At 40.7% G+C, this 26,938-nt stretch overlaps 2 protein-coding genes across 5 annotated transcripts in view; both read right to left on the reverse strand.

Moving 5' to 3' along the window:
* Window positions 1–17,146, reverse strand: part of NUP133 (nucleoporin 133) — a 59,042-nt gene extending 41,896 nt beyond the window's left edge. For all 4 annotated transcript variants that reach the window (XM_059900021.1, XM_059900020.1, XM_059900023.1 and 1 more), the window contains exons 1-11: window positions 16,849–17,146; window positions 15,050–15,168; window positions 12,598–12,701; window positions 11,361–11,468; window positions 9,541–9,675; window positions 8,426–8,596; window positions 6,649–6,804; window positions 6,269–6,339; window positions 2,628–2,775; window positions 1,014–1,161; window positions 2–159 (exon numbers count right to left, since the gene is read on the reverse strand). In XM_059900021.1, the coding sequence (XP_059756004.1) occupies window positions 2–159; window positions 1,014–1,161; window positions 2,628–2,775; window positions 6,269–6,339; window positions 6,649–6,804; window positions 8,426–8,596; window positions 9,541–9,675; window positions 11,361–11,468; window positions 12,598–12,701; window positions 15,050–15,168; window positions 16,849–17,030 (1,500 nt within the window). In that variant the 5' untranslated portion in view covers window positions 17,031–17,146. The remainder of the gene's footprint in view (window position 1; window positions 160–1,013; window positions 1,162–2,627; window positions 2,776–6,268; window positions 6,340–6,648; window positions 6,805–8,425; window positions 8,597–9,540; window positions 9,676–11,360; window positions 11,469–12,597; window positions 12,702–15,049; window positions 15,169–16,848) is intronic.
* A 7,285-nt stretch (window positions 17,147–24,431) lies between these two features.
* The window catches only part of ABCB10 (ATP binding cassette subfamily B member 10), a 31,936-nt gene continuing 29,429 nt past the window's right edge, over window positions 24,432–26,938 (reverse strand). Inside the window, exons 12-13 of the mRNA XM_059899820.1 lie at window positions 25,720–25,754; window positions 24,432–25,252 (exon numbers count right to left, since the gene is read on the reverse strand). Coding sequence (XP_059755803.1) covers window positions 25,021–25,252; window positions 25,720–25,754 — 267 coding nt within the window. The 3' untranslated portion in view covers window positions 24,432–25,020. The remainder of the gene's footprint in view (window positions 25,253–25,719; window positions 25,755–26,938) is intronic.

The following is a 26,938-nucleotide window of genomic DNA, read 5'->3' on the forward strand; positions in this document are numbered from 1 at the left end:
CCTCATTGCCTGGTCCAGCAACTGAAGATGCCAGGGAATCTTCAAGGTCTTCTACCAATACGGACACATTTTCCCTTGAAGTAATCGACACCAATCCACTGTTTCTAGAAAAAAGGATAGGAACGCCCCCACAGGAACCAGCTCCTAAAATACTATCTCCTAAGAGAAAGAAAAATACACGATCAGATAGACATAACCAAAAAGTACCTTCCTAAATCCACCTCCCAGAAGAAAATCCTGGTGATATCCTTTGCCATGTTACTCCTACTCTGTAATCCCGCGTCAAAAGTCAAGGCTCCCCGCTATCTGGAGTGGTAGGCTGTGTCCTTCACTGTGCCCTGCAAGAGTAGTGGGTACAGAGCACCAAACAAGAAAATCATCCCTTCTGCGAGACTCAGAGTACAGCTTGCCAACCCTACCTTGACTTACTGAGTAAGCCAGTGCGGAAGGAAAAGGTTTAAGCTCTCTTGGAGTCTTAACAGCATCCCACGCGCCCAGTCAAGGCTCTGGTGCTGGGACTAGAGAACCGAGGTTCCACCCTGCTGCCTCACATGGATTTGGCCTTTGCCCCTTAAGATAAAGACCCTGATGAGACTGTCCGCTTGGTGTTTGTCACTCCTGGCTGGCTCCCCCCATCACCCACACCTCCCCGCCAATTCCAGCCCCCTTGCATTAGTCCAGCACCTGGGATTCTTCTTACCCAGGGGTCTTGACAAACATTTAAAGAATATCAACTCAGAATAAGTCACTCTTACTGACCAGGAACAAGCAATTACTTCTGTTAGCATCAGTTCTTTTCTTCTTGGCCTCTTTTGGGAAAAACGTTACTATTTTTTGCCCATAAATATATCAGTTTGGGAACTCTACCACCCTTCCAGTCTTTCAGCTATTGTAGGTGTGGTATTGAATGTCACAGGCATCATGCTTGAAGCAAAGTTTACAGAAAGAGAACAAAAACTGCTCAGAATGACTAATGAGTTCCCTAATCCTAGCTTCTAAAACCACTACCCTACCTTGTGTATTGAAGACGATTTTCTCCTGAGGAAGAGAAAACTTCCCAGTTCCTGTGGAGCACACGTAGACAGTACTTTCAGTATACAGACAGGCAGTCTGGTTTGAAAAGTTTGGGACCATCAACTGACATATAATCAAGTCTTCAGACTGAAAATTAAATTTAAGATTACATTTAATCAAAATTGAAACAAAAATACTTGTTTGTATGATTTTATAATTCACACTTTTGTACGCTCATAAAAATGATAAAATAATTCGTTGATTATCCTTGTGAAAACCTAAACACTACCCATCAGATGATTTACAAAACATGACAGAATAAGTTTATAAACATCAATTAGAGAGATCATTTGCTGAGTTGCAAATAATTAGCAAAGTTTGAAAACGTTTCCATGGTGATAAGATTTTAACTAAATGCCTGTAACAAATGTGAGGACGAAAATAAAAGGATTAGTTTATTATTTATCTTAGAATTGACAAATTTATTTTATAAACGACCCCTGATAAATATTGTCTTTTTCTTCACTGTCCAGATATCAAGCACAAGAAAACTGAGTTAATTTGTTCATATATGGAATTAAAAATAGAAATAAGACCTAATTAAATCATAAAATCAGCAAAAGCTAAAAAGGATATTCCATTTATTAAAAGAATTTTACAAACATAACATAAACATGGAATTTTTTTATTCTCAAATTGTCTTCTTTATACCCTTTCCCACTGTCTGAAAAATTTTAACACTGAGCATATTTTTCTTGTATAATCAGAACACATAAGGTTTATTTCTGTTTGAAATAAAAGACCAAACTAAAAGATTTCCTTATGGCACTCAGCTACACAAATCATATTAAGAGTAAGAGTTCAACAGAATTAGATACTATACAAGGTTAAATGAACTGAATTTACAGCAGTTAAGGCCCTTCCTCAAAAACATCATACTTATTCAACAATGTTCAATGGCTATTAAGGAGCTTAAAATGAGAGAGCTTGCCTTTTAATCATTCACATGAACTTTGACAAGTATATAATGTGGTTACCTACAAATATAATCCTACTTAGAGCAAAATCGGGATTTTTCTGTAGTATATAGGGCTCAAAACCAAAGCCCAATTCATATCAGGTTTCTTCCTTATTTTTCACTGCAGTTCATCATCAGTGTTTTCTTTCTTCTCAGTAATACCGAAATGAAAGTCCCTTCACAGAGCTACGGAAGGAGAAACACGTTCCTCGCCGTCAGGGGCTCCCACCCTCACTTCTCGTTAGCTAAGGCTGAGCAAAGGACTGAGTATGAGATGGCAAACAGAATGCAATGCCTAAAAACTAGCTATTTAAAATGTATTTCCAGGAACTCCCTGGCAGTCCAGTGGTTAGGACTCTGCACTTTCTCTGCCGAGGGCCCAGGTTCAATCTCTGGTCGGGGAACTAAAATCCCGCAAGCTGCCAAAAATAATAGTAACAATAAATCAATACAGAGATTTTTTAAAAAATAAAATAAAATGTACTTCCAAGCTCTGCAGATGAATTTCTCAAAGAATCTGACCCTGCAATGGTTAGGAAAAAAACTCAGCATGTTACTGTCACTTTGTACTTTAACTTACAGATGGAAACCTTACCTGAAAAGGTGGGTTATACTGAGTGACTTCCACAGTCACTGCATCTGACATTTGGTAGCCGTCATCTTCTACTGTTACCAACGAGTAATAGACGAGACAGGGCTTGTCCGCCAGGTGCCACGCCGCTGCCAAAATCAGGAGCCCATCGCTAATCAGTGAGAAAGAAAGATCTATTGCCTCTTTGGGAAAACAGTCCGGCAATGTCTTGAAGAGTTAAACACACATTTCCCATATGACCTAGCAGGCCCAATCCTAGATATTTACCCAAGAGAAATAAAAACCTATCTTCACACAAAAACCTGTGTCCAAGTGTTTATAGTGGCTTTACTCATGACTGCCTAAAACTGGAAACAACCCAATATCCTTCAACTGCTGAATAGATAAAACAAATCCTGGTAAATCTATACAATGAACTACTACTCAGCAGTAAAAAGGAAGAAACCACTGAATGAATATCAAATGCATTATGCTAAGTGAAAGAAGCCAGACTCAAAAGGCTTTATACCCTATGATTCCATTTATACTATAAGGACAGAAAATACATCAATGGTTGCCAGGAGCTGCAAGTGGAGAGAGGGGTTGACAAAAGAGTACCAAGGAATTTTTGGAGTGATAGAACTGTTCTGTATCTTGATTGCAGTTCTAGTTAAATGACTCCACGTTTGTCAAAACTCACCAAATTATACATTAAAAAGGGCGCAAGGTATTTTCTATATGTAAAACATAACTCAATAAATCTGACTTAAAAACACCAACAAATCATCAAATACAGGGATTGGCAAAGTGCAGCTCTCAGACTAAACTGAGCCCAGGTTGAGGTTTTGTAAACGAAGCTTTCCCGCCATGCAGCCACGCCACTTGTTATGTGTTGTCGATGGATGCTTTAATGCTACCAGTGACAGAGTACAAGAGCTGCAGTGAAGACCACACGGTCCCCAAAGCCTGAAAATATAAAATAGTTTTGGACCCTTCACAGGAAAGGTTGCCAACCCCTGATCTAATCTGTTCTTTAAAGCTTACTTTTGTACAGAGGAAAAACATTTTGTTTTTAATTTTAATAACCAATCATAGAACTGCTGCTGTATATTCAAGCTGCTGTATATGTGAAAAACAAACCTTTTTCCATCTTAAAGTGTATATGGTCCTCTTAAGTCTATCAAAGTTGTTGCCCCCAACCAATTAAATGGTCTCTAATCTCAACCCTTCTAAAACACCTTAGTAGCATTTTTAGCAACTCTCGTTCAAGTCTCAGAAATATTAACAGGGTGGCAAGCACCCTCTACTGACAACTAAAAATAATAAACCGAGCTAGTGGCTGGACGACATGCACTTCAAACCAAGCAGTCCTAACACGGCTCTCATTTCCCTTCTCCACTGTTCTCTTCCTCCAGCTCCCCAGATCTTATCACTTCTACCTGAATTCCCGAGAAGAATTCAAGGACACTGGCCCACATCTGAACATATTGGCAGTGACCTAAAGAGCTCCTGATGACACGTAAGAAGGAAGTGAGCGAGGCCGCAGAGACTGCGCACCAGGTAGGGAGGGAGAGACGGCCACGCCCAGATGAGGCTCACTGAAGCCACCCCAAAGACTGGACCGCCGTGGGGTAACGGGTGCCCCCCGAGGCCCGGAGACACAGCTAACAGAGGATTCCTCAGGGAGTGGTGCTCGGACCAGTTTCATTTGACAACTTTATAAAAAAAATCTTCCTGATTAAAAAAACATGAAGCTATTTTAGGTAGTAAAGATGATACGAAGATAACCAATTCTGCAAATCAGTAAAAATTGGACAGGGACTTCGTTGGTGGTCCAGTGGTAAAGAATCCGCCTTCCAATGCAGGGGACATGGGTTCGATCCCTGGTCGGGGAACTAAGATCCCACACGCCGAGGGGCAGCTAAGCCCACACGCCACAACTACTGAGCTCACGCGCCTCAGCTACAGAGCCTGTATGCCACAAACTACAGAGCCCACACACTCTGGAGCCTGTGCGCCACAACTAGAGAAGAGAAAACTCGCATGCCACAACTAGAGAGAAGCACATGTGCCGCAACAGAAGATCCGCATGCCTCAATGAAGATCCCACGTGCCGCAACCAAGATCCGGTGCAGCCAAAATAAATAAATAAATAAACAAAAATTTTTTTTTAAATTGACAAATTTTTATGTGAGTATATACAGGGCAACGCATTTATGATTTCAAAATATCCAGAATGAAGCTACCTGAGCTTTGCATCAGTAATAATCCGGTAAAAGAACTCATAAGGCTGTTCACCGCAAATAGGAGCCGAGGTTGCAGCTCTGGCCAAAATGAGCAGTCGATCAAGGAGGAGCAATAAGCATCAGGGAGACACACATGCTCCTTAAACAGAAAGGACCCACCCAGACGTGGAACAGTCTGCACGGATCACTGGAACAAGAGTATACATAAGAGCGATGACCGCGTCATTTGGAGCTATGGTGGGGAGGGGGCCCAGAAGGAGGATGAGAGCTGCATCTCACAGGCCCCACGAGAATCAAGTTGTGTTAGCATGACAGCACCGGGGGAGGCGCCCAGGGTGTGCCTCGGCACAGCCAGTCCTAAGCATGTTTCTCTGTTCTCAACCCAGGTCTCCATTCTGAAAACTATACATGAAAAATCGTCCGCATCCCCGCATCCTACACCCACAGTGGGCTGTGTCCCGGCAGCAGTTCTAAATTTATGAAGGTCTGGTAATGCTAAATGAAAACAAGATACACTGTATTTAATGAAACTGTTTTGGGAAATTAAATATATACTATTATTTTTACTTCTTTGATAGTTTACACATGAGGTTTTCAGAAACTATAAAGAAGGATCCTGATAGTCTCAATAGCCCAAGAGAGAAAAATTAAACAGCAGAACTTCAAGCCAAGAAACAAGTAGAATTTGTTCTACTAAACTAAATTCCTCTAGAACACATAAAAATAGTCCTTAACGTCCAGTAAGTTGTGTTTTGAAAAACTACAAGTCATGTATTTGCACTCATTATGAACTCTGCCACAGAAGTCATATTACAAATGGTTTTTAAGTTCCATATGGCCTCTGGTATTAAAGCTAAACAATAACATGGGATTAAGTAGCTTTATCAGACTAACCTGGGATCTTAAGCACCATTTAGAGCACCGTTTCTAAGAGGAAATTCACTCTGAGTATAAACCATGACCGAGTTCTAACTTGTACCACCACGACAAAACCTCACCCCATCCTTCCTTTATTCAATACAGCCACAAACACAGGCTAAAGCTCCTTCAGCAACAGAAAAAGGGCTGGAGAAGAGCGCCCGGCGTCTCCTCTGAGCCGGGAAAAATGACAGCACGGAGGACCCCCAGCAGCGGGGCAGGCGGCTCTGAGAGGCTCCGGCTGTGACAGCAGAACACAGGATCCCTGCTGAGGGCAGACAGCTAATGGAACACACAGTGGAAGGCCGACAACTGCCTGTACTTCTCAAATGAACTAGCATCTCTAGACAACACAAAACGATTTAGTAAGACATAATGGTGTAAGATTAGCATTAGAGGCATTTGAAAAACAGATAGCAAGACTGCTCATCATTTTATAACAAACATCGGTTTGTTTTTCCAAACAACTCCTATGTTCTTCATGACAAATTAATCGCTTACCAGTTTTGCTTCAAATCCAAATACCGAATGTTGACCCCTTCTTTAATAGCTTCATAGTTACTTTCAGATCCCTACATGAAAATATCAATAATGTCAGCTCCTTGAGTTTAGGAATCATTTCTTTTCACCTTTATATCCCCAGCACCTACTAAAGTGCCTCATCCACAGTAAGTCAAACAGTTATTGAATGTATGCATTTAAAAAGTTAAGTAAACCAGTGAGTTCCAATCCTTCTAAAGATTGACTACTCCATTTCAGCTTATCTGATGGCTAAAACTTTGTGTATCACACTGAAATGTGTTCTAATAAAAACAACAACGAAAGGAACTAGCAATCTCACATAAATGAAAATTACAGAGAAGAATGTTACCGTTCCTTACCCAGATAGCGTCAATAATGTTTTCCTTCAGGACTCTATTTATATCCCAACTATGTGCTTGTTTTTCTGAAGAATCATCTAATTCCCATTTACTGATGTTTGAACTTGTCAAGCTATAAAAGCTTGATCGCTCTCTATCCCAAAGGACACTTGAAAGCTATATGGAGAGGAGAAAAAAGTTTATAGATTATTAAGTTCTAATGTTAATGAACTATTTTTCTGAAATTCAAAATTAGTACATTTTATAACTATTTGATTAGTAATCCTAGCAGAATTCTTCATTTAGGATTCAAAGGAAGGAGTGATCCTGAAACAGACCTTGAGTAAGAAGGATTTCCACAGGCAGAAATATAAAGGCAGAAGGCCCAGGAAGAGCAGAGTTGGGAGGTGGGAAAGTCACAGGATCTTCAGAGAACAAGACACATTTAGACAATTTAGTCCTGCTAAATTGGAATGTGGATTATAACTAGGAAAGAAGCAAAAATAAGGTTCACACACAGCACAGTCTTAAATGTGTTTGTAAACCTAATAAGCAAGGGCGATAGTCTCAATGGCTTGTGAGTACAAGAGCTGTGTTACAGGAGAAGGAATCTGGTAGGGCTGTGTGTAGTTCCACGTGGGTATGTTACCTCGTCTTTCTTGCTTCTGAAGAATAGATGTGTTTTTTAAGTTGGGTATACAGGACTGTTGAGTGAAAACCCTAATTGTCTCCACTTCTCCTGTCACCATGAGTCTAGCCACCAATGGGACTGGAGGGGCCAACAGTGAGTAAAGCAGACTGGCACCAAGACTTAGGAGAAATTTACCAAGAGTGCATATTAGGGCCTTACAATGGAAGCAGGAAGATGGGGATGGCAGTGAGACATGAAAGAAGCCAAACCTAGAGAACCTGGTAAGGAGAGAGAGAGAGAGAAACACACACACACACACACACACACACACACACACACACACACACACACATCAGGGTTTTATACCTGGGTCTCTGAAAAAAGTGACAGTGCCATTAGAAACAGGTCAAAAGAGAAACGAGTTTTGTAAGTCAACAGGAGAAAAGAGAATATGAGCAATTTGTTTCCAGACATGTTAAGTTTTAGGTTCAAAGACCAGTTAAGGAAGCAGATAATAATAGCAACCTGAAATCAGAGGGAACAGCATAGTTTTAAAAAAAAAAGGTGTGCTCTCAATTCAAACAGACGTGGGCATGAATCTGCCACTGAGTGGTTCTGTAACCTTGGGCAATTTAGCCTCACTGAGGCCAGTTCCTCATCTACAAATTGGAGATGAAGCTCTCTATGTTACAGGTCATCTAATGATTACAGGAGGTAACAATCATGGAGCACCTAGCAGAGAGCAGATGCCCCCCACATGTTAGTTCTCATCAGCCTCCCTTCACTATTCCAGAGACTGAGGCAGAAGCCCAGCAGACATAGATTTGAGTCATCCACACAGATGGCTGGAGTCATGGGAGCGGAGAACACACTTTTGGTTACGTCTAGAAAGCAAAATTAATCCTTAAACACATTTATAATTTTATATCATAGTTTTAGTTCAAAGAATGTACTTATAAGATAATCTGTGTGACTTAAGAATATTAACGTTACAGGGTATGAACTCATTTGACCATCATAATAAAAATGCTTCACTGAAAGATCAAAGCTTTCATCTCATGTACACCACTGTTCATACAGAGGCAATACCAACTTCATAGGAAACTGCCAACTTATTGATTTCACTAAGAAAGAAGCTTGTAAAACAAAGTTATTTTATCAACTTACTAGGAGATCACTACTAGGAGATAAAATTCCCAAAAGAGAAGAAACCTTCCGACCAATTCCTGAAAGCACACCTTGCCCTTGAGGCAGGATATGCTGATGAATTTTTCCTACACTTTCGGGTATGAGGCGAATCAGTTGGCCTCCCGATGAGGATAAAATAAAACTTCCTCCCTGTGAACAAACATAGCAAAATTAGTTAAGCATTTAAGACTAAGAAAAGAAAATTAACATAAATCACTTTGATACAGAAGGAAATCATCTGTACCTTAAAACAAATCTAAAAGAAAAAGAACAGTGCTATTTTATTAAAATCACTTACTTATGAATCCATTCACTTAATATTAATTCTACACAGAATAACTTTGTTGCAATTTTTTTAACTGCGTGTATTTTTTTTTTTTTAATGAAAGCTTCTTTATTTATTTATTTTATTTATTTTTGGCTGCGTTGGGTCTTCGTTTCTGTGCGAGGGCTTTCTCTAGTTGCGGCGAGCGGGGGCCACTCTTCATCGCGGTGCGCGGGCCTCTCACTATCGCGCCCTCTCTTGTTGCGGAGCACAGGCTCCAGACGCGCAGGCTCAGTAGTTGTGGCTCACGGGCCTAGTTGCTCCGCGGCATGTGGGATCTTCCCAGACCAGGGCTCGAACCCGTGTCCCCTGCATTGGCAGGCAGACTCTCAACCACAGCGCCACCAGGGAAGCCCCAACTGCATGTATTTTTTAATTCTGATTTTTAAGTTATAGGTTCACCATCATGCAGGTTCAACAAATCAAGTATCAGATTTTATTTCTTCAGTAAATCTGCAGAGTATATATTAGCAAACCATTCCTCCTACTGTCTAAGAGTTTCTAAGTCATTTTATGAAGATCTTTCTGACAGAAATGAATAACATCGGTTACTATGCACTACTGCTATTTCAGAGCCCTATGAGAGGGGCTTCCCTCCATCTAAGTGTTCAAATCCTAGATCCTGACATTCTTTTCTTGCCTCTTTTTGATTCCCCTCACCCCCTGCCTGTATGATCTGCTCAAAACCCCAAATTTTTAGTCATTCAAATTCCACTTCCAAGCCAAAGCACAGCTTATCAATAAATATAAAAGAATATCTATCATATACCTGCACTGTTGTTAGGAAACTGTAAGTCTTATCACCTCCCAGATCTACGGACGTCTCTGTGTAGGTGTCTTCACTTGCAAGGCTTGGCCAATAGCGGATGGATCCTTCTCTGGTGGCAACCATGACAGCAACAGCCTCAAAACAAGACCATAACACTCAGCAACCACAATAAAAGAAGGAGCCCAAATCGGGAGTTTGCTGACACTGATATAAAGAAACCAGGGCAGTGCACTATTGATTAACAGAAATCAGAAATAAAAATTCCTTTTTTTCAAATTTAAAAAATTATCATACAGTAAAATTGACATTTTCCCCCTTTTGTTTTACAGTTCTGTGAATTTTTATACTCTGGTTTCTCTTCAGACCGCATAAAATCTTTTGCTTTTTACAGTTCTGTGAATTTTAAAACACATGTAGACTCATGTAACTACCACCACGATAAGGATACAGGACAGTTCCATCTGCGCCCAAAACTCCCTAACGCTTTCCCTTTACTGTCACACCCTTCCCTATCCTAACCCCTGGCAATCACCGTTTCCATCATTATAGTTCTGTCTTTCCGAGAATGCCAAACCAATGAAATCATATAGAATATAACCTTTTGACACTGGTTATATTTGACACTGAATATAACCTTCACCTCACTTAGAATAACGTCTCTGAGATTCATCCAGGTTGTTGCATGTATCAGTAGCTCATACCTTTCTACTGCTGAGTACTATTCCATCCTATGGATGAATCAGTTTGTTTATCCATTCACTTGTTAAAGGACATTCGGATTGTTTCTGCCTTTGGCTATCACAAATAAAGCTGCTATGACATCAGCGTACTGTTTTTTGTGTGAACATAAGCGTTACTTTCTCTAAAGTAAATAGCCAGGAATGAAATTGTTGGGTCATATGGCAAGGGTACTTTAACTTTATAAGAAGTGAAAATCAAGTGGCTGTACCACCAGCAGGCCCACCAGCAACGTATGAGGTTCCGGTTGCTCCACATCCTCGCCAGCACTTGGTAGTGTCAGTGCTTTTCATTTCAGCCACTGTATTAGGGCTGTAGTGGTATCTCACTTGTTTTATTTGCATTTCCCTAATGGCTAATGATGTGAACACCTCTTCATGTGCTTATCTGACATCCTTATATCCTCTTTGGTAAAGTGTTCAAGTCCTATTTTCAAATTGGGCTGTTTTCTTATTAAGCTTTGAGAGTTCATTTTATGTTCTACATACAAGTCCTTGGTTGGATATATGATTCATAATATTTCCTACCAGTCTGTAGTTCTCTCTTCATTTTCTTTTCAGTGCCTTTGGCAGAGCCAAGTTTTAAATTTTGATTAAGTCCAATTTATCTATTTTTATGAATCATGTTTTTGGTAATTTCTAAGAACTCTTCACCTAATCCCAGGTCATGATGATTTTTTTTCCTGTTTTCTTCCAAAAGTTTTTAGTTTTACATTTCACATTTAGATCTATGATCCATTTTGGATTCATCCTTACATAAAGAATGAGGTTTAGGAGGAATGCTTTTTTTTTTCCATAAAGACAGCCAATGATTCCAACACCAGTTACTGAAAAGACCATCCTTGATCCACTGAATTTCTTTTGCACCTCTGTCAAAGATCAAAAGGCCACCCTTGAGTGAGTCTATATCTCTACTCTCTATTCTGTTCCACTGCCCTGTGTGTCCATCTCTTTGCCGTTACCTCTCTGTCTTGATTCCTGTAGCTTTATAGCTATGTTTCAGAACTGGGCTGGATGATTCCTCCAACTTTAGAACTCCCTTATTTTAAAAAATGTACTTCAATAAGCATTTAAGTCACCTACCTGAGTAGAATGTGCTTCACCTGAGGTAGCAGAGTAAGAGAGAGCCACCAAGTTGGCACTCCAGTGGAAATCAGTAGGTGGTAGCTGAAGTTCTTTGCAAACAGATAACTACAGAACAAATCCAAACAAAAAATCTTTCATGTCAAATCCAATTTTGTGAATATGCATCTGGCTTCACTATTTCCTTTCTCTGCATATTTTAGATTCTAATTCATTGCTGGAAATATCATTCTACAAATACTCTTTCGTCTCATATCTTTTTGATCAGGCTTTCATCATCATTTTCAGTAATTTTAAAACAAAATATTTTAAGAGATATAGAATCAAGAAAACTTAACAGCTAGACCAGACCCTTAATATAAACTACTCCAATCTCTTCCCAGACCAAAAAGTCTATTGGCTGAAAGAACCGTGTAGGCTTCCCATGGAATTTTCCCAGTCTAATCTTGATTTGTTTAGTTGACATTTAAAATCAGCATGACCACAGAGTTAGTATTCCAAGTCACCTAGAAAACATTTCTTAGACTCAGCCAAGTATCAGGTTCCTCTGCTAACTCAGGATGCCCACCCCAGGCCCTCTCCCTCACCTATGCTCCTAAAACTACAAACACGGTTTTCTAGGCAGCAGCAGTACAGAGGCCAGTAGATGTGAAGAGTTTAGGTAGGTGGGAGCCCAAGTCCCAGTGGAACAATGGCCCAGTGAACACAAGTGGTACAGGAGAGTATGCCTGATCTGGAGCGGAAGGAAAAAGACGCTGCTGAGGGTACGGTAGTGTACATACAAATGAAAACCCCCGTGTGAGAAGTTGACAATTGATAGTTAAATTAGCGTTATAAAAATTGGTATCATTTTTTCCTATTTTATTATGCATCATTCAGTAGATTCAGTGAAATACATTCCTATCTTCTAAGAAACTCAGTTCATCAGCTTATGTGGATGGCTTTTAGTCTTAGACTTCATTAGACAGAGTGACTAGCACGACATTCATTAAAAATTTCCATGTCTCTAATTTTTAAATGTAAATAAGATGCATCTTGCTTAAAATCATGATAAGGGGAGAAACTTTTTTGAAATGATATGCTCAGTATTTCATATTGCTATGAAAATGCAAATCTATAATGCTTGAGTAGATTCAAATTATGGTCCTCCAACAACTCTAAAAATTTAGGGTAAAAATTCGGAGCCAATTAGGGATCCTCTCCTCTCTCTCCTTCCAGCTCTCTAAAGAACCATTACCTTGGTAATAGGTGACAGAGCAATCTTCCAAATAATGAGTTTCTCTCTGCAGACCAGACAAGCCCATCCACCTTCATCTATGTGAACAGTCAGCTGATCGTCAACTGAAGAAAAAAAATGAGGTACGTAATTAATCTTAAAGTATGAATAAGAAAAACTTAAAATTTCCTCACACCAAAATCTTCTTCATTGCCACCATCTTCACCTAAAAAAGTAATCACCACACACACACGAGGTTAACTCACAACAAAAAATACTCTTGAATAATTCAAGAGTTATTAATATCCAAAACAAGAGCTCCATTTAACTTTGACAACTATTTTTAGAAATATATCTAAAGGCAAAAAGTATATTTTGGGCCTAGGTTTAATATTTCTTAATTTTTGTTATAGACAGATATCTTACTTTTTATAATATTATATTTAGTAACATTCATAATTTTGATAAAGCAACACAAATCATAAACCTTCTCATTAAATATATAAAATATTTCAAGGAAAAATCATGTTCCTTCAAAAGAACAAGATTTTCAAATAAGAGCTCTTTGAAAGTATGATAAATTACCTCATTATATGGTGACCTAAAGGGTTACATTCTGTATTAAGTGACAAAACTAAATTAGTATACAGTAGTCACTCCTTATCCTCGGTTTCCGTGGTATCAGTTACCCGTGGTCAACTGCGGTCCAAAGTATGACATGGAAAATTCCAGAAATAACACTTCTGAAGTCTGTGATGAAATCTCCCACTGCCCCGATGTCCTGATGGGGAGGTGAAGCATTCCTTTGCCACCCGCCCACTAGCCACTCAGTAGTAGCGCAGGTCATCAGATCCACTGTCGCGGCATCGCGGTCCCTGTGTTGAAGTAACCCTATTTTACTTAAACATGGCTGGAAGCACAGAGACGTGACGCTGGCAACTGGGACATTCTCTTACTGTGCCTAATTTATAAAATTACGCTTTACCACAGGTATGTACGTCCAGGAAAAAACACAGTACACACAGGGTCCGGTGCATCCCCTGGGGGTCTTGGAACGCACGCCTGTGGAGAAGGGGGACTGCTCTGTCGCTGTTGTATGTGTTGGTGGTAAACCTGAGTAAATGTATTAGCGGCCCTAGAAATTTAATTCATGTGAGCTTTGCTCTCCGTCTAAAGGCAGGGTAGAGGGGCAAAATAAAACGCATCAATAATGTACAAGCTAAAATATCACATCATACCTAGGTTAAGGGTGGGCTTTTTTGCTGAACTGGAGTATCTGCTCCATATTTTCTTTTCCTGAAAGCACTACAGCAGCTCCAAATCCTCCACTGGTGAACCCTCGAGGACGCTAACACAGCACACCAACTGACTAGTACTTGGAAGTTTCCACGTGAGGACGAGTTCCTCTCAAGTTTACACACTCTTCAATTTACACATCCTGATTTCTAGAGACTCTCTCCTCTGAGGCTGTGTACTATTTGTTATTCACATGATCTGGTGGCAGGAACCAGGAGTGTGTCAAAAGGTTTAAATGCAATTTAAGCTGATATTTTTAGACGGGAAATGAAAATATATACTTAAAACAGGAACAATGCATGACAGAGGTTCATGGAAGTTTAGTTGCCTGAAAATAATTGTACCTGAAGCTTCCGTGGACTTACTGGCAAGATGTGCTGGTTTAAGTTGATGAGAAATATTCCTTCTTGTGGAACGCAGTACTTTAAACTTTTGTGACTGTCATTCACAGTATGAAATACATTTTACATCATGATGCATTCATACACAATTTTAATAAAACAAAATGAGAAGCACTCTGATATTTTGCAATCTGTTTTACTTCATTTTTTTAAAAAATGCTGGTCATGAACCACTAAACTGATTGCAGTCACTACCTGCAGTTTCAAAAACACTGTTCCAGGAAATCACAGGATGCTCTGAACTTTGCTCTTCTAGTCACCCCAACTCCTCACCCTTAATGGTGTCTTTCTACAGCTTGTGTTGACTGCACCGTCTACACTTCCACTCTAATTGTCTGCCAAGAGAACCTTCTAATGGTGCACCAAATTGATAACATAAATTTGTGCATACAGCCTCCAGGGTACTACATAGGATCCAGAAATGGAGGTAAGACTTGATTCTACTGCATTATTAAACCCAGTAATGTGAGGCAGTAGTTTTTTGGATTTTCTTTAAAAAGCTAAACTTCATATACTCAATCAACTTTTGAAATTGGACTAAGTTTTGCATATACAGTATGTACAACCATAAACACTTATTTTGATTGTGCTAAAATGAACTCATTCTGCTTCCCAAATTTACCATATTTCTCAATTACAATGAAAAATCAAATAAGCCACCTATTTCTCTCCATTGAAGTGAAGGTATACCAGAGAAAGCACAAATTTCAATCTCCATGCCAGACCTAGGCTTCATTTTGAATTGCTAACAGAGACAAATGGAAAATGACACCCACCTTCAGCCAATGTTAAGGCTTCCATGACTTTAACAGGGAGAGAAGATCCAAATGTTTTCACATCATAGTTCACAGACTCAGTTATGGAGTGGTGTGGGAATATTCGTGTAGGTGTTCCTCTAAAGAAACGAGACCAGATTATTTCACTCATAACTTAAAATTTTCCATTATTCATTATAATTTTTATGTATATATTTTCACAATAAAGAGAAAATCTCTGATAAACAAGAAGAAAGATGAAGTATAACAGTGAAAAAACTCTGGCTCATATATACTGTGTTATTACATTTATTTTTCATTAAAAAAAAGAAGACTGACAGGATTTAGGAAAACTTGGCTTCAGACTTTCATGCTCTAGTAATTAGATGCATGACCTATTCACTTAAATTCTTTATAACTCTGCTTCCTTAGCTGTGAAATAAGAAGGCTGGACTAGATCAGTGTTTTTCAAATTATGGGTCATTTTAAGGGTCTCAATCAACATTTTAAAAAAACGAAATAGAATATAGAGTAGAGTTTATCATACTCTGTGGTCAAAGAAGTTTTACAAACATTGGGTTAGATTATCTTTAAGCTCTCATCAGACACAGAATTATAAGAATCTACCAGATTTATACAATCAAAATCAAGACGTTAAATAGGGTCGTATCTGCTGCTACCTGGTCTTCGATAACAGATACAGCAGTAGAAATTATATTTCCTTCTCCCCTTCCTCTTAACATTCAGAAAACCAGTGTAAATTTATTAGTATAAAAGTTATTCTACCTCTTATCACAGGATTAAGGAGATGCACAGAGTGATTGAGAGCATTGTTTCTGCTAAAGTATTATAACAAAGGTTTTTTCTTTCAATGATTACCGAAAGGTAAGAAGAAATTAAAAAAGAAAACAAAGTATGACTTTTATTCACTGACTTTTCTCAAAAGGAGTAGAAAACAATCACAAGATCACCATTTGAAGAGCACTTTACAAAACGCAAAAGGATACAAGGTATTCTTTAAAAATCATTTCTCCTTTAAAGTATTGCAAACTTCTATAGATAAATTTTAACTATAAGTTCAAGATCCAGTATTACCGTCTTCTTGAGGGGAAAATTCATTTTTGATAGACGAATTCAAAAGAAACCACTCAAGACACATGTTAGCTCCTTCTAAAATTCTAGTTTAATTATGAAAGGGGAGATGCAGACCACGGTTTCACAAGTGACGTGAACTGGTGTGCCACGCTTTTATTTGGTAACAAAACTACTAGTCTTATCTCATTGCTTATGGAAAGCCTTTTCCCTATTAATTTAGCTACAAAGCTAACTTCTGTAGCTAAAATCCCTTTAATTATCCACCAGCGGATATTAAGGACAATTAGTATGTTAAGCACATATAATGATTTTCCAGGGTTTGAGGTCCTCACTCCCACCATCACTTTACATCTGCATCGTGGCATTTCATATTGACTCCTCGCAGGCTCAGGTCAGGTATCATTATCGCCATTTCGCAGACGAAGAGATCATGAGTGACCTACACCAGATCACAGGGGTACTAAGAGTGAGGCGGGTAACCACTGATTCTAATTCAATGTGTTCTTCACCTCTACACAAAGGTAATTCCATGCAAAGTGCATGATGCGAAGACTCAATTGATGAATTAATCAAAGCGAGGCTGAAATAACAACACACAAGGATGCAAGGGTGACAGAGGTCTATTCTCCCAGTACTCTGGCGTCCCGCGCCGTCCCCGGTTCCGGTGACTTCTGGAGGCCCGTGAGCCTGTGAGTCGCCAAACCCAACCCGGGACGATCACTCACCGCGAGCTCTGCGAGCTACGACGGCCGGCCGGCGAGAAGAGCACCGGGGAGCTGACCAAAGACCCCAGGGCCAGACCCTTCCTGCTGGTCGCCCGGGGCGTGGAGCCCGGCCCGACTCCGCCCAGCGGGCCCCTTCGGGCCCCGGGCCCCGGGGTCCGCGGAGAGGAGACGGCCGGGAACATGACGCAAGGGAGAAGCTACAGAGAGCGCACGTTCCGGCCGTGAGGCTGAAGCTCGGTCAGCGCACGAAGCTTGAACACCTGAGGGGAGGGAGGGAGCGCGGTAAACACGTCAAAGCGCAGCGCCAGGCCGCGGGGCGCGCTGTGATGACGTCAAAGAGCCGCGCCGAGGCGCGGGGCGTGGTCGGGAAGGCAGGAGAAACCGGGAAGGAGGGGGCGCGGTGATGACGTACAGGGCAACCTCGAGCCACGGGGCGTGGTCAAGACGGCTACCCCTAGAAGCGGAGAGGGACAGTGTGCGCGTGACCGCGTCCTGGAGCGGCGAGAATCCGTAGTTTCCAGGGAAGTGAAGCAGGAGAAGCAGGTGCCCTTCTCCAGTCCGGCGGGTGGGGGTGGCCCTCCAGCAACTGGAACGCAAAGCCTCTGCACACTGGTCCTTTCTGAGCCTCTTGGGAGATGAAGAGTTCTTCCCTGGTCCAAGCTGAGAAGGGAGGAAAAGTGTTAAATCTGACACTGGTTTCACACTCAGTGTTTTAGATGTTATCCTCTAGGTTTGTCATTTCCCATTCACGTTGGTGACGCCACAAGTCCGTATCGCTAACCAGATCCTGCTCAAAAACCACAGGCTTCTGACAGCCGCCTAGTGGACGCTTTCACCTGGAAGTCCTGCAGACGCCTCACAATCCAATCGCTAAAAGCTGGTTTCACGCTTTCATTAGGACCCCTATCTTACTACCACCTCTGCCCCATTTGGTAAAACTAGGCAGTTGGCCAAGGCAAAAGGAAGAGGTCTGTCCTAGGGTCATTCTTCACACTCTCCTCCACTGTGACGCCTGGGACATTGTACTGAGCATCTCTAGTAGAAACCACACCTGCACTGCCTCTGCCCTGGTTCAGGTGTTCATCTTTTCCCTCTTTCGTAGACTTTCGCCTCTTTTTTGAGTCTCCGTGCCTCTGTGTAGTCTTACAACACTGTCCTCCCACGCTGCCAGCTGATAAATGGAATATTGCCTGCCGTATCAGTAAACAGAGGATGTCAGTCATCAGCGATTGCAGCCACAGCTGATGGTGAGCTGGTGAGCCTTGAGGAAACTCAGGATATGAAAACACAGGATGCAGGCCCCAGATAGCTGAGGTGCACATCAAAGGGACGATTTCGGTGAGCCCAGACTCTTGCATCTTCCCATACATAGAAAAGTACTAAATTCCTTAACTTGACATACCTGGTTTTCTTTAACAGTAATATTTTGACATTCAGACTACCTGCCCTTTGTTGCAAAACCTCTATATATCCTGGCTCCCCCCCTAACCTCCTTGGAGCAGTTCTCTCAGGGTTAGTTGAGATGCTGCCTCCTGGGCTTGAAGTCCTAAAAATTCCCGCCAAATAAAACACAACTCTCAACTTTTAGGTTGTGAATATATTTTTTTAATCGACACCTCTTAACAAACTCAGGCAAACCAGAAGCTGCTCTTGGGCTTCTAAATGCTCTGGCTGATCGTTGCCCAAAGGTAATTTGCTAAGCTCCCTTGCAAGGTCCTTTGTGATTTAACTCTGGCTGGCTTTTCTGTCCCTAACCCACACCTGCCTCCACTGCCCTTGCACACGTTTCTTCTGCCTGGAACGCGTTCTCTTCCCCTTTGCCCACAAGCGTCTGCCTCTTACATCAAGTCTTACTTCAGTGCTGCCTTCTCGGTGCAGCCTTCCACAGGACTAGGCATCCCTTTATCCTTTGCCCCCTGTGCTCCTACGTAGAGGCTATTTATAATATTTTTACCCTGCCTGATAGTTGTTTACATAACCGTCTGTCACACTTAGCTCCTTTTGAATGCCTTAACAGCTGTTCCCTTTGTGCACACCATAACAGGTACATAGACTTTCATTAAATATTTGTTGAAATAAGGGAATGGTTAAGTAAACACTGGCATATGCATATGTGGGAGACCACAATGTGGATGTCAGGTGTTGGCATTTCCCCTGGGAAGCCATTCTTTTGTGCACGTTATAGCATCAGGAGAGTCATCTCAAAGGTTATATAGGCAAGCTGCTTTGCTCTTTCTTCCACTTAGATTTATAACCCAACTTCGCACTTCATCTTTGAGTCTTATAGCTTTTATATCCCCGTGCATTCCCCCCTTGTTTCATTCAGGGGGATGAGGGTAGTCGTGGCTGAGTGGGTATTTGTGGGATAAATCTGTTCTTGGGCTTTGTGGGTCTGGTTAGTGGTTTGTCCACCAGCCAGTTATAAAAGTTGCTATTTGCAGGGGTTGGAACGACTCACCAGCACCTTTGTGCTCAAAGGAACTTCCCTGGAGTCCAGATGTATGACTAAGGAAGGATGGCGAATAGACAGTCACTCATTCATTCTGGATTTATTGAGTACACACCGCGTGCCAGACTATGCGCTAAGTGCTGAGGTTTATAACGGTAAACAAAGCAGCCAAGGGCCCTGCCCTCATGGAGTCACAGCCCAGTGAGAAGGACAGATACTGAACAAATGGACACAAATTTATTTACGCAACTACAAGTTGAGATGTGTACTATGAAAGAAAAGAGCAGGATGTCTGACAGAGAATGACTGGGGTACCTGATTTTGGAAGAAGATCTACAAGGCCTCTGAGAGAAAAGGCCGTCTATGCTGAGACGTGCGGTCAGCCAGGCAAAGAAGAGGGGGAAGAGTGTTTGAAGCAGTGGATCCTCAGGCAAAGGTCCTGAAGCAGCAAAGAGCTTGGTGCATTCCAGGGACTTCAGACAAACCAACCAATGACAAGTGAGTAAAAGTAGAGGAGACTGGAGAAATGAGGGCCCAGGAAGGGCCTTGTAAACTCTATCAAACAAGATCCCAGAGGAAATAGATAGCACCCTCAAGCTGGGTAGAGTTTAATAAAGGACTATTAGGGGGAGTTCCCTGGTGGCGCAGTGGTTAAGAATACGCCTGCCAATTCAGGGGACGCGGGTTCGAGCCCTGGTCTGGGAAGATCCCACATGCCGCGGAGCAACTAAGCCCGTGCACCACAACTACTGAGCCCTCATGCCACAACTACTGAAGCCTGAGTGCCTAGAGCCCATGCTCCAAAACAAGAGAAGCCACCACAGTGAGAAGCCCGTGCACTGCAATGAAGAGTAGCCCCCGCTCGCCGCAACTAGAGAAAGCCCGTGCACAGCAACAAAGACCCAATGCAGCCAAAAATAAAATAAATAAATAAATGAAAAAAAAAACCAAAAGGACTATTAGGGATCGTGTAAAGCCTTGAGGCTCCTAACAGCAGATGGGCCAAGAAAGGAGGGGGTCACCAGAACCTGAGAAATAGGGCCACCTGCCAGAGCCGTGGCTTTGGGTCAGGAGTTGCAGCCAACTCATGGGAATCCAGAAAGAAGGGGACTGGGAGTGTTCGTATCGTGACCTCAGTGCAAGGAGGCCAGTGTGTGAGGGAGGAGGACACTAGGACAGTCTGGAGGCCGGCCTCCTGGAGGATAGAGTGGAGGAGGCACGTGGAACAGAAGATACTCAGCACATTCGCCTTGGGGCAGCCGAGGGCGTCTTTATCCTTCCCCAGTGCTGCCATTTCCCTGTTTATCTTTCTCCCTCGTTGAAGCTAGTGCAGCCACTTACTCTAGAAATCCAGAAGGAAGGGTAGTGTAGTGCAGTGGCGCTCCAGCCTAAGTGGGCACCAGCACCACCTGGATGGCTGGCTAAGCTACACGGCTGAGCCCCACCTCGGTGTCTGACTCGTTGGGCTGAGGCTTGAGAATCTGCATTTCTAACATTTACATTCCCAAGTGTTATTGAGACAGCTGTCTTGGGACATTTTGATAACTACTGTGTAGTAACTGACAGAGTATATAGACTCTGGAATTAAATGGGACTTGTTTCAAATCCCACCTCTGCTATCTACTATCTGTGTCACCTTTTTGAGCCTCTGATAAACTACTAATAGTGCCCACTTGTGAGAATTAGAGAATAGAGATACCATTACATTTGTGGATGTCAAAAAAACACAAAAAATCTGAAGAAAAAATATTTATAATAGTAAACTTTAAAGAAGATCAGTAAGAGAATGCAAGCTACCCCAATAGAAAAAAATGGAAATGTATGAAGGGCATGAAGTAGCACTAGATCAAAGACTAAAAATGACAAAAAACACATGAAAAGGTCTTAAACTTCACTAGTAATTAAAGAAATGCAAGTTAAACCACCCATCAGCATTGTTTGCCTGTTGAACTAGCAGGAATGTTTTAAAAAATGAAAATAGCTCATGTTGAAAAGACTGTGGAGAAAGAGGCCCTACTGTATAGCCTCCTGGTGGGATTATGAATTAGTAGTCTTTTATGAGGACAATCTATCAAAAAGCCTTATAATTTGTATATGCTCTTTAAACTTAGCCATTTCACTTTTAGAAATTTGTCTGGAAAAAAATCAAAGAAAACAAAGATATATAGGTAATGTTGTTTATGACAGCAAAGAATACAGCAAGTAAGATAAATGTCCAACAATAGATTTCTAGTATACTCACATTATAGAATGCTATATGGTTAAAAAGAATACATGTGGATGTGTGTAATGAATACTTGCAGATGTAGGAAGATATTATCAAATAAAAAAAGCAGGTTGGTTAAAAATTAGTATGTCCAATATAAGCCCATTTTTGTTTAAGATAAAAAGAAAGATACCCCACAAGTGCAGCATGTGTGTAAGATTCTCAGCCTAGGTGTGCCTCCCTCTGTCCAGCCTTCCTAAGACACAGCCCATTCTGTTAAGACCAAACTGATTGATGTGGGACTCATCCCTTCAGTCAACAACAGGAAAGCAGCCAGGATTATTTCCTGCAGATGCAGTAGAACTATCAGAATTCCATTCTCAGCAACACAGTAATTATGACCCTCTTCAAATGGAAAGGCAGGGGTACAATGAAGAACTCATCATGGAAATTATCCAGGCCCAATCATTTCCAAGGCCCCCATCTAGTGGCAATGGAACTTCTTGAGATAACTCTAAATGTCAGCATAGTTTAAACGTTCTTCAAGCAGTGAAGAATGTGTGTTGTTTTCCCCAGTTCTGGAGGCTGCAAACTTTTTCTGTCAAGGGCCAGAGAGGAAGAATCTCCAGCTTGCTGTCTGTTGCCCTGAGTGAGTATGGCTGTGTTCCAATAAAATTCTACTTATGGACACTGAAATTTGAATTTCATGTACCTTTCATGTATTATGAATTTTTTTAACCATTTAAAACTGTAAAAACCATCCTTAGCTTTGCAGGCCATACAAAACAGGTAGCAGGTCACAGCTTGTGGACCCCTGTGCCAGCTTCATGAGGGAGCCTCAGCCAGCACCTAGCACAGGACCTAACAAAATAGAAGATGTTCCATAAATGTTTATTGAATGAGTTGAATGGAGATTACCAGCTAAGCTCCATGATGCCTCAGATGTAAAAACGTACAAAAACACCCTCAAATGAACATTTACAATGCAGTTTCCATATACTTCTTTCATTAATATACTTAATGTTTTACAACAATTTACATTTGTTTTCATTTATTTTCTAACAGCTTTGGCACTTTTATGGAATAAAATGGATTTCCCTAAACGGAGCCCTACTTTATAAAAGTACATATACAGGGTACAGCCTGTAATGGTTTAATCTGTGATTATTTCCTGGGAACCAGTCAGGTCCAAGGTCAGAGACCTTGCAGAGAGAGGAGCCTGGGAGAGCAGACAACAAAACACTAAGCTCACTGATGTGACATTTTATCTTCACGTGGAGGCTTTCACGTGATTTAAATTTCGTTTTGCTTATCTACTAGATGGCTACCAGTCTGTGGCCTGTTAGGAACCAGGCCGCACAGCAGGAGATGAGCGATGCGTGAGCGAGCGAAGCTTCATCTGTATTCACAGCCGCTTCCCATCGCTCCCATTACCACCTGAGCTCCGCCTCCTATCAGATCAGCGGCAGCATTAGATTCTCACAGGAGCGCGAACCCTACTGTGAACTGCACATGCGAGGGATCTAGCTGGCACGCTCCTTATGAGAATCTAATGCCTGATGATCTGAGGTGGAGCTGAGGTGGTGATGTTAGCACTGGGGAGCGGCTGCAGATACAGATCATCGTTAGCGGAGACGTTTGACTGCACAGAGACCATAATAAATCAATAGCTTGCAGACTCGTATCAAAAACCTATCAGTGAGTGGCAAGTGACAATTAAGCTGCATCTGTAATAATAATAGAAATAAAGTGCACAATAAATGTAATGTGCTTGAATTTTAATCCATGATATAAAATGTTACCCAAGACACAATTAAACACCTTGTATGAGAAAATAAAATATAATGATCAAATTCAATTTTGTAACTATTTCTATGGCACAAAGAGATTTCCCTCAGATCCAACCTTGTGATTGTATTTGTTTGCTTTCTGAGAACTATACCATAGTAGTAAACCATGAAGAAAACAAGTAAAGCTTGTTAAGATGACTGTCACAGATGTACTGTTTACTAATTCAAAGAAGACTGAGTTCATTCATTCACTGAATTCATTTTATTCATTAATAAATTCCCTTACATAGAATGAAATGTAATATTCCACGCTTATCATGAAATAGTGGTTTCTTCCAGTATAATCAGGAAACTAATCCATACTTAGGACACGAGAAAACTTCCATTTTAATCACATCAACATTGTTACTTCTTAGGTTCTGGCATTATCAATGTAGAAAAGTACTTTTTCTTGAGGCAACAGCAAATTAATGGTGCTGATATGAAATACAACAAATCCAATGGCGTCAGCATTGCTTGAGGAATTTTCAGAAATTTAGGTGAACAAAACTATAACCACAAATAAAAGAAAGATGGTTAGTTATGTCCTCTTTTCAGAAGAGTGACAAGCTCTTAAGGTTTCTTGGTCTTCTGCAGAATAGCAAGAACATATAAGCTTCCTTCAAATGTTTTAAGGTTGAACATTATAGTTATATTAATAATTTTGGAATTTAGCCTCATTGAATGAAATTTCAAAACTAAGTAACCGACAAAAACCTGTAAAATTTGGCTAGGAGTTATAAACTCTTAAAAAATAATTTTCAAGACACATGCCTCAGACAACATTAAGTGTAAAATTCATTTTTACATCCTTCTTGATAATACCTGGCAGTTCATGCCTGGCTTCCCAAATTCACAGAAACAAATATGTAAATAATGAAATAAGAAGTTCTTATATTCAAAGGATGGGGTCTCTTCCCTTTTCACAACTCATCAGGTTCTCATGTGCCAAAAATGTTGCAAATGCACACATCCAAACACAGTCTCAGCCCAGAGGAACACATGTCCCTGAACTTTCACACCTCTGAAGACAGAGGAGATGGGGAATATACATGATCCCTCCTCGCCATGTGACGTTAACGATTTCTGTGTGTGTGTGTATATATATATACATATATATATATATATATATATATATAGATACATATATATATATATATATATATGTCAGGTTTGCTTTATGAGATTATCAGGATAAAATAAAGGGTTAGATTTTCACCTTCTATTATGCTACCTAGTAAAATGATACCCAAAGTAGGTAGAGTACTACCAAGAGATTACACAGTGATTGGTAAAGTGGCCTAAAATAATTAGGCTCTTTATTTATAATTCCCTTTTAAAAGTTGTCATTTGACAATAGCTTCAATTTATAACAGCAGATAAAAGAAAGTGAGGTGCCAGGCTATATTAATCAAAATATTCCAAGATAAAAGTACAAAACCTGAAAATAACTTCAGTGAGCTTGACATTTAGAAAGTTACAATTATTAAAACTCTGAATAAAAAGGTCTTGAGAACAGGTCGATCTCAAAACAATATTTTACAATCTTTGGAAAAAATAGGCAGATTTCAAATAACTTGAAGTATGATTTACAGATTTCATACAGCCTGGGTTTTTAAAAATTTTTTTTCCTGCAGTGCTGCTTTGCTTTAAAGTGTCTCATATTAAGTTTACCAATAATTGCTTCTTTATGCTGAAATAAAACTCTGTTTATTCATTAATTTCCTGTATATCCCGTCTGGTTTCGAAAGCAGTTCTTCGTGTTTCCCACACTCGGTGATCTTCCCCTGGTCAAGGACAGCTACCATATTGGCATTCTTAATGGTGGACAGACGATGGGCGATGATGAACACCGTCCTTCCTTCCATCAGTCGATCCAGAGCTTGCTGAACGAGATACTCGTTTTCAGCGTCCAGTGCACTAAATAGGAGAGCCCACAGGAAAGCAAAGACGTCAGGGCCACGCACACTGTTCACGCGTGTATTTCCTGGTACACGTACACTGGCCCCTCATTAGCAGCCAATTTTCACTATGATCAAAATTGCAACTTCTTGGGTCAACTATCTATATTTTATATTATAAAGTTACTGTAAAAAAAAAGAAGCTTTGGACCCTTGATCTCCATAGAACTACTGCCATGTAAGTTAAAAGCATTTTGCACAGTTGCTGATTGGTGATCAGGGATTCATCACAAATGTCTGAATTGGAACTAGAACCCTCAACTCATGACTCAGCCTGCTCACTGCCTCCCAACTGTCATGATTAATTCAGACCCCATGACTTTAAAGTGTAAGGCATTCTCAGCCGTATCACTTGAAGTACAGAATAAAAGTTTGTGATAGAGGAAGAATTTGGTTTAATCCAATTACACATTAAGATAGCCTCACCTGGTTGCTTCATCTAGGAGAAGAATTCTGGGATTCTGAAGAAGGAAAAACATTAAAAGGAAAAGAAAACATAATTTTATTAGAAAAACACAAACTCTCAGTAACAGAATGAAATAAAGTACTGATACATGATACAACATGGATGACCCTTGAAAACATTCTGCTGAGCGAGAGGAGCCAGACACAAAAGTCCACCTCGTGTGTGATTCCACTTAGGAAATCACACAGGAAATATCTACAACAGGCACCTCTGCAGGGGCAGAGCCGTTACCTGGGACTGGGGTCAATGGGGAAATAAGGCAGGGTGGTGTGTGGATGCTATTTTGGGGGTGATGAAAATGTTCTAAAATTGATTATGGTGATGGATGCACAACTCTGAATACGCTAACACTGAACTGTATGCTTTCCATGGGTGAACTGTAGAGTGTGTGAATTCTATCACAATAAAGCTGCTACAAAAGAAGAAAAACAAGCTCATAAGTGTCTGAGATAAGCTCATAAATGGAAGATTTAGACATGATTTTAAACCATGATCACAGTGATCAATGAACCGGATATTCTTCATAGTGCAGTTTTAACCTGCTGGTGAATCAACTAACAGTATGAAGTGGGGCTCTAAAGTGAGTCAGATGGACTCTCAAGGTCCTGCTTATAGTTTAGCTAGGAGTAGTACACACAGAACTGAGAAACACATAAATTCTAGCTTTGTCTAGGAATCTATCCGTAAGAAGTGAAAACATGCCCACACAAAAGCTTGTACACTATTCATTCGGAGCAGTGCTATTCACAACAGCCCTAAACCGGAAACAACCCAAAAGTTCATTAACATTTGGGTGATAAACAAATTGTGGTCTGTCCATACAAAGGAATGGAAAGGAATAAAGTACTGATACAGGCTACAACATGGAGGAACCTCAAAAACTATACTAGTGAAAGAGGCTAGAAGCAGGAGACCGTATCTTGTCTGATTACATTTATCTGAAATGTCCAGAAAGGCAAATCTAGACAAACAGAAAGTAGATTAGTGGCAGGCTGGGGCTCGGAAGGCAGAAAGGTTGCAAAAGGGTATCAGGGTGATAGAAATGTTCTAAAATTGGATTGTGTGATGGGTGCACAACTCTGTAAATTTACTAAAAGTCGCTGAAAAGTACATTTAAAACTGGTCAGTCTTATGATATGTAAATCATGCTTCAATAAAGCTGTTTTTTAAAAAAAATCA

This window comes from Balaenoptera ricei, chromosome 16 (genome assembly GCF_028023285.1).
Source record: "Balaenoptera ricei isolate mBalRic1 chromosome 16, mBalRic1.hap2, whole genome shotgun sequence".
NCBI lineage: Eukaryota > Metazoa > Chordata > Mammalia > Artiodactyla > Balaenopteridae > Balaenoptera > Balaenoptera ricei.